Source organism: Cebus imitator, unplaced genomic scaffold (genome assembly GCF_001604975.1).
Source record: "Cebus imitator isolate Cc_AM_T3 unplaced genomic scaffold, Cebus_imitator-1.0 Scaffold40, whole genome shotgun sequence".
Classification (NCBI taxonomy): Eukaryota; Metazoa; Chordata; class Mammalia; order Primates; family Cebidae; genus Cebus; species Cebus imitator.
In genome coordinates this window covers 6,488,165-6,496,267 of record NW_016107355.1, presented here as the reverse complement: position 1 = coordinate 6,496,267, position 8,103 = coordinate 6,488,165, and the positions used below count along the sequence as shown (strand labels likewise).

Below are 8,103 nucleotides of genomic sequence, written 5' to 3'. Positions count from 1 at the left end.
TGATCCACCCGCCTCGGCCTCCCAAAGTGCTGGGATTACAGGCTTGAGCCACCGCGCCCGGCCCATTAGTCAGTTTTTAATCAACTTGTCAGGATATAATTGATGGGACATTTTTTTTTCCAGTCGAATTTTCTTTTCTTTTTTTTTTTCTGAGACAGAGTCTTGCTCTGTCACCTGGGCTGGAGTGCAGTGACACAGTCTCGCTGAGCTCACTGCAATCTCTGGATCCCAGGTTCAAGCAATTCTCCTGCCTCGGCCTCTCAAGTAGCTGGGACTACAGGTACACACCACCATGCCTGGCTAATTTTTGTATTTGGGAAGAGACAGGGTTTTGCCATGTTGGCCAGGCTGGTCTTGAACTCCTGACCTCAAGTGATCGCCTGCTTCAGCCTCCCAAAGTGCTGGGATTACACGTATAATCCACGGCACCTAGCCCAGTTGAATTTTCAAGTGAAGTAAAATAAAACCTTCAGACTCATTATTCATGACTAAGTGATTTTCTTCTTGTTAATCAAACTGATCCTACTTGGTGTGGGTATGCATATTAAAAGAATTTTATGTAGACCACCTCATTAAGTATTTTAAATTAATTCACTGCCCTTCTGTTGAGAAATTTCCTGAATTTCAATTTTATCCCAAGGCCCAGTGTCCTGGAATTCTTCCAACAAATTCTTACTATTCTAGTTTCCAAGATATATAGTATTAGATCTTGTCACATATTCAGAGCTCTGGCTTTAGCTTTCCTTGGGCCATCTCTTTGGTGGACCCGTTGAGCTGCGGGGAAGACCCAGCAGGCACCGGGAGGGGCTGTGTGCACAGCAGCACGACTCCCACACACCAGGGGTCACCAGCCGCAGCCTGTGTCCAGGCTGACACTCTTACAGTGGCCAAACTAAAATGTCGTCATTACTAGAAAGTAGAAATCAGGAGTCGGAAGCAGTGATTCCAGATTGGGAATAAGTCACCTGCTTTGCTCTTGTAAAGGCTGATATATCTGTGACATGCTAACCCCAGAGACCACTGCCTTTGTGTCCACCTTTGCTGTCTAGGTGATCTTTACGGAGCCATAGGCTCTCCAGTGAGACTGACTCGCACCGTGGTGGTAGGGAAGCAGAAGGACTTGGTCCAGCGAATACTTTATGTCCTGACCTACTTTCTCCGTTGCTCTGAGCTACAAGAAAACCAGCTGACCTGGAGTGGCAATCACGGTGAAGGTGACCAAGTTTTAAACGGGAGCAAGATCATGACAGCCTTGGAGAAAGGAGAGGTGGAGGAGTCTGAGTATGTGGTCGTTACGGTGAGGAACGAGCCTGCTCTTGTACCTCCCATCCTACCACCAACAGCAGCAGAAAGACAGAACCCCTGGCCGGCAGAGTTTCCTGAGAGCCCAGAGGGCACTGACAGTAGAGACCCGAGTCTTAAACCTGACAAAGAAGCTCACAGGAGGCCGGAGCAGGGTTCTGAGGCTTGTAGCACAGGGTACCAGGAGCCAGCATCGGATGGCTCCTGGAAACCTCAGAATGGCTTTTGTGGGGATGAAAAAAATAAAGAGGCACCACAAGATGGCTCTTCAAGACTTTCCAGCTGTGCAGCTCTGGGGGCAGGAATGAAGCTGGACCAGCAAGCTGTCTGTGAGCTGTGTAAAGTGGAGATGCCTAAGAGACTGCCAGACCGGTCAGTGGCCTGGCCTTGCCCTGACAGACATCTCCGGGAGAAACCTCCCTTAGAAAAGGTCACTTTCCAGATCGGGAGCTCCACATCTCCAGAGTCTGACTTGGAAAGCCGCATGAAAAAAATGGAGGAACGGATGAAGGCCTGTGACCCCTCGCTGGAGGCCAGGGCGGCCACTGATGTGGCTCAGGACCCGCAGGTTTCTGGGAGCCCTTTCAACCCTGGCTTTCAAGAGAGCGTCTGCTGCCCTCAGAATCAGCCTTTGGAGGGGGATGAAGGCGAGTCTGACAAAGGTTTTGCAGAGGACAGGGGCAGCAGAAACGAAGCGGCGGCACATGCTGCAGGGCAGCTCAGCCACGCTGCCAACTCGGACGCAGCCCCTGCCACTGTGGCAGGAACCGGAGGGAGGAGGCTGGAGGCAGCTAGAGGTTTGTATGTGAAGGCTGCGGAAGGACCTGTGCTGGAGCCTGTTGCCCCCAGGTGTGTCCAGCGGGGCCCTGGCCTCGCGGCTGCTGCAAATATCCCCTGTGGGGATGCCAACAAGAAGGCCAACTTCAGGACTGAAGGAGACATTCCCCGAAATGAAAGCTCGGATAGCGCCCTGGGAGACAGTGACGACGAAGCCTGCGCTTCCGCCACGCTGGACCTGGGTCCCGGTGCTGACAGGACTGGGGGGTCCTCGGAAGTGGAGCTGCCTCTGCCAAGGTAACTCCGGCAGGCTGGGAAGTAGAGGGCACTGAGTTTGAATTCCCCCCTCCTGTCCTGTCATCTGTGATCGCGTTAGCTACTGTTGTCTGCTTCCCACACGGTGTTTTTTTTTTCCACAGAACATTAGCAGTACTATCAATTCCATTACAAACGGCTTCTCGCCAGTCCTTCCAAGGATGGCTACCGGCTTAGCACCACTGAGCTCACAGGGGCAGGCGGCCGGTGGTTGTCTTCGAAGCCATCGTGACCCGCTAGGGGAAGCTAAGGGATGTGGTGGAGGTGGGGGAGGGAACAGGGAGTTTAATTGTCTGTCAACTGCAGGGAAGGTCCGTGGCTGGCAGCAGATGCTTGCTTGGGAGGTGGTGGATTACACTCACTGTGTGGCCTCTCTCCTGCTGACCAGAGCAGTGTGAGGTGGTTGGGAAACCGCACCTCTTCCTTATAACACTCCGTCAGGTTGATTATCTGGTCTGTGATGACTGAAAGCAGTAATGAGAAATTTCTTCTGATCTTCGGTACTGTCGTTGGCACCACTCTGTGCAGATATGTCAGATTCCTCAAGCCAGGCTTTTGGCAAGAGCCCTTCCTCAGACTTTTTCTTTCCTCAGTATTTTGACACAGACTGCCTGGTGGATGTCCAATATGAGGAACAAAAATAAACTCATAACTAGCCATGGATATACTTTCCTTGCCACCCCCCACCTTCCACTTTAAAATACTCCCTTTTCTCCCCCAGTCCCTTCCTTTTTCTCACACCTGTGATCCACTTAACTTGAGGCTTGGTGACATGTACCACCCTGAATCTGTTTTGTTTACCTGTGTCATTGGGGTGCTTGTACCAATTATAATGAATGAAGAAAGTACATTTGCAGCTGTGCATTTTAATGGGCCAAATGTTGTTTTAGGTCTCAGAGCGTCAGCACTCAGAATGTAAGGAACTTTGGCCGCTCCCTTCTGGCGGGCTACTGCCCCACATACATGCCCGATCTTGTGCTTCACGGGACCAGCAGTGACGAGAAGCTGAAACAGTGCCTGGTGGCCGACCTCGTCCACACAGTCCACGTAAGTGATCCCACGTAAGTGCTCTGGCTGCCGACAGTCTGCCAGCCAAGGTCTTGGCCGACAACGGGTGTTTAGACTGAAGAAAGACTAGTTAAGGATTGTTGATGGAGATGTGGGCAAGGTTATGGGAACCAGCTAGGGCTAATGAAGCACCTGGGACCTAGCAGCAGCTGGAAGCTAGAAGCACACCTGGGCCTGGGAGCGTAAGGGGAGGGAGCGCGACATTAGAGCCCTGAAGCCTGAGCCAGGATGAGGGGCGAGGGGCGGCCTGACTGCAGGAGCAATGAGGAGGGCGTGACTTCCTGCCATCCCTTCTCCTGTTCTCTGATCTCTTTCTGGTGCCTCTCATTGGCTAAGCCCAGCTGAAAGCCAGAGAGCAGGGGCACCCCTGTTGCAGACACAGCCCTGTGGTGCTTAGAGGTCAGCCTCCTGGGGCCCAGAACAGGACAGAGAAAGGCAAAGAGTTGCTCTGAGGGTGTTTAGGGGAGCAGATAGGCTGGACAAATGGAATAAACAGCACAGATGGTGATAATTATATGCCATCATGGCGAGGACCGAAGAGGTGTCACATATGGTTTGTTTTTATTCAATCCTTAAACAAGTTCCTAAAAGTAATTTATTTTAACTGATTTGTCATTAAGTTCACTTTGATGGCTGCATGAGGATGACTGTATAAAGATTAACAAGTCTTACTGGAAAATTGTCTTATGGCTGCCATTAAGTGCTTTCCTGCTGTCTGCAGTGCAACAGGAACTAAGCAGTTAAGGAAACTGTCAATCTGATGGGCCTGTTTTTAATTGAGCTGTTATTGGGCAGATGTGCAAAAATAGACCTTTTGCATTGGAAACATTTTGTATCTTGTGCTATAGGGAAAGTCCTCATCACGTTAAGAAAATTGGAATTTGGGCTGTTACGAACCTCTGGGCCAAGAAGTATTTTTTCTGAGGTGAAACGAAAGGCATTGCGTGTTATCTTTGGCCTTGAGCATCTATCTCCTCTGTGAAGACTAAACATCAGACACAGGCTAAACAGGCTAAGGATATTTATGTGAAATGGGAAAAAATGTCAGTAGTAAAGCAGATGTCCTCATAACGTCCCTCAATGAGGAGGGCGAAGAAATGAGGCTAGGGCTGTCCGAAGCTGGGGAAAGCCGGCCCAGTGTACACGTGTGTGGCCAGATGTTCCTAACCCCACCCCTGCTTTGTGGTCACACACCACCCGTCACCCGGATATTCCTCGAATGAAGCTATGAAATTGCTTTTGTCTCTATGATATCATAATTATGTAATATCATAATTTCTCTTCATAGTTGTAAGCACCGTATGCTCGTTTATCATTTCATGGGTTCACGCGTCAGTGAACCCTGTAAGAGCAATGCCCTCATTGTGTAATGCTGTCTCAGTTGTGCAAAACAATGTCTGATGCCTTGGCAATTTCACAGACTGTATTTATATGTGTTTAGCAACTTCCTATAACATTAAGGCACCTTTTCTGTCTGCACCTGATGTTTATATTCACACATGCCAAACCGTGGGTGTTTTTTTCCTGCTCTGCTATCATTTTGATTCCTAAGAACATTAGTATTGCTTATTGGACCTTTCTTCCATGAAGCCCAGTGATCTGCCTCTGACAGAGGTACGAAGAGACTACATGGGAAATAACAGGATTGTCCTCAATGACATATGCCCTGATTTACTCACTGACCACTCTGGAAATGCAATCTATTGATTGATAACCCTCCTTGAACTTATCTGTAAAACCATTTATGAAATATTTTATGTTTTCCATAGGCTGGCAAGTTCTAATTTTTGTGTATTAGATTTTCATCGTGACCATCTGGCTCTATAATTCTTATATTTGAAAAAACACAACCATGTTTACTCTGTCATTACTCTTCAAGCTTTTTAATATTTCATTTTCCCTTTTAGAAGGGGTGTCTTCACACTGTAGCTTTTCTCATTTCTTTAAACTATGGATTCACCCTGAGCGATTGAAAGTTATTAAGCATAATAACCTATATTGTGTCAAATTGTGGGTACATCCAAAGTGCAGCCATGCATGGGTGTTGATAGGAAATTGCAAAGGGTTCATGAAAATATCTTCAGAAGTTTAATATGTTCAGAATATATCCAATTAGCGTTAGTGGATTTCTAATTTCACTTGACACATTCATCATAATCAATTTTGCTCTTGAAGTAGTGTTTTGTTTAAACTGCTTCTCAGACAGGCACTCTGGTCTATGGCAGTGTTTTTTAAAACACACACACAAAACAGGCTTACTTTTGACATCCATTTACAAACATTTGTTGAAAAATATTTTAGGAACTTTTTTTTAAACATTATACTGATTTTACTGCTCCATAAAACCTAGTGAATATTTAAATTCTTGATTTTGCCAGAGAAAGAAGCAGACATCCAAAAACAAGTATATGACCAGAGCTAGAGCTGAAATAATAGCTTGTTGAAGAAAATTGTAATAAATTGCTTTATTATAACTTGCTTCCAAAACCTATTTTTTGAGTTGGCCACAGTGGCTTATGCCTGTAATCCCAGCACTTTGAGAGGCCAAGTTGGGTAGATCGCCTGAGCTCAGGAGTTCAAGACCAGCTTGGGCAACATAGCAAGACTTCATCTCAAAAATAAAAGCATTTAAAAAATCAGAAAAAAAACAAACCTATTTTTTGAATATTAATTTCAGTGTTCATGCTAGACTTCAGCAGGTTTTGGGACTTACAATTCTTTTTAGAGAAGGATTTTTAATTCTTTAAAAGCAGTTGATTCAGGTTATTGATCTATTTTCTAGACATGTGCACAATTTGGATTTTATAAGCTGTGTTATGTAAATTAAATGTGTACTTTTTTTTTTTTTTAAGAGATTGGGGTCTCCCTGTATTGCCCAGGCTGGACTTGAACTGGGCCCAAGTGATCCTGCCTCATTCTCCGAAATGGCCAGTATTATAGGCACAGGCCACTGTACCTGGCTCTAAATGTACATTTTTATAACTACCAGTTTGGAGTTTTTCTCTCATTGAGAGATTGCTTTGTAGAGCTTCCAATATTAAGAATTTTTTTTGAACTTTTCTTATCCTAGCCTCTTATGAAAGAAAGATATAGTAACTTTATTTCATCTGTTTTCATTTTTATTGCTGACTTTCACATGTCAAGATTCAGAAGTTCTTTAAATATTTAAACATGTATCCTTATTTAGTCCATATACTACCTCTTTTCTGTCATTTGAACTCTCTCTGCCTCCTAACATATAGGTTATACAGCTGCCTTAAATTAGTGTAAAGTAATACGGTTTCATTTTTTTTCTTGCCGCATCTTATGCATTCTTTCCTCTGTTTTCCTTTTGACTTTAAAAGAGAGCAGGGGTGTGAGCCAGCAGCATTCTATGCCTGTGGCTCTTGAGTAGCCTTTTCCCTCTCCTTTTTCCTCCTGTGTCTGGCCTGTGACTACCGCTGACAGGGGTGCTGTAGGGGTTATTATGTTGCAACGTAAGGTGATGGAAGATCACTGACTTAGTGTTGATGGTTTAGGTTTGAGTCCTTGTATTGCTACTCCTTTGCTGATAATCTCAGGTGAATCAACTGGCATTGCTAAGCCCCAGAAAAATGTATTTGGAGGAACAGATGAAATATGATTCAGTGGATAGGAAATTAACTTCTGAAGACAGACCAACCTAAGTTTGAATTATGGTTCACCCCTTAGTGGCTCTGTGGCATTGGTCAAGTGTCTTTAATTTTCTAATCCATACTGTGAACAGTACTTATGTCACAGATTTAGTTTGAAGATTCTGTGAGATAATGCATATCAAGTGGTTAGCACATTGCCTGACACACTGCTAAATGCCTAGTGAATGTTAGTTATTAATATATGTGGGCCAGATGTGGTGGTTCACCCCTGTAATGCCAGAGCTTTGGGAGGCCAAGGTGGGAGGATCCTTTGAGATCAGCCTGGGCAGTATTGCAAAACTCTATCTTGAGATCCAAGATGGCCGAATAGGAACAGCTTTGGCGTGCAGTTCCCAGCGAGAATGTAGAAAGTGAGTGACAACTGCATTTCCAAACGAGTTTTTACTGCCCACAGACCAGGAGATTCCCAGGTGGAAAAGTGCCACAAGTCTCCAGCACAGCTGTTTCAGCCTGCACACAGGTATCCACACAAAAACTCACACAAATCAGGGTGGCCATTTCAACTGGCGCCTGGAATGCCTGGGAGACAGAATCGCCTGTTCAACTGAAAAAAATGGGGGCTAAAAGAGGGAGCCAGGTGATCTGGCTCAGCTGATCCCACCCCAACAAAGACCAGCAGTCTGAAACACTCTGGATTGAGAGTTTCACAGCAAGGACAGCTGGACCTGGGACGGTCCAGCTCTGTAGGGGGAGGGTATCTGCCATTACTGAGGCAGTCCACCACTACCAAGAAGTCCGCCACTACCAAGGCAGTCCGCCATTACCGAGGCAATCTGCCACTACTGAGGCAGTTAGCCATGACAGAGACAGCCTGCATTATTGAGGCAGACCACCATTACTGAGACAGTTCTAACTATACCTCTATAAAGAAAACTGCAAGTAAGTTCACACAGCAGCTGGGCAGAGCCCACAGCAGCTCAGCAACGCCTCTGCTGGTGCACTGTGACTAGGCTACCTCCCCACTGGG

General features: G+C 46.1%; 1 protein-coding gene across 1 annotated transcript in view; it reads left to right on the top strand.

The window, feature by feature from the left end:
- The window catches only part of FNIP2 (folliculin interacting protein 2), a 145,660-nt gene that overhangs the window by 111,218 nt on the left and 26,339 nt on the right, over window positions 1-8,103 (top strand). The window contains 2 exon segments of the mRNA XM_037737596.1: window positions 1,050-2,376; window positions 3,285-3,441. Of these exon segments, the coding sequence (XP_037593524.1) occupies window positions 1,050-2,376; window positions 3,285-3,441 (1,484 nt within the window).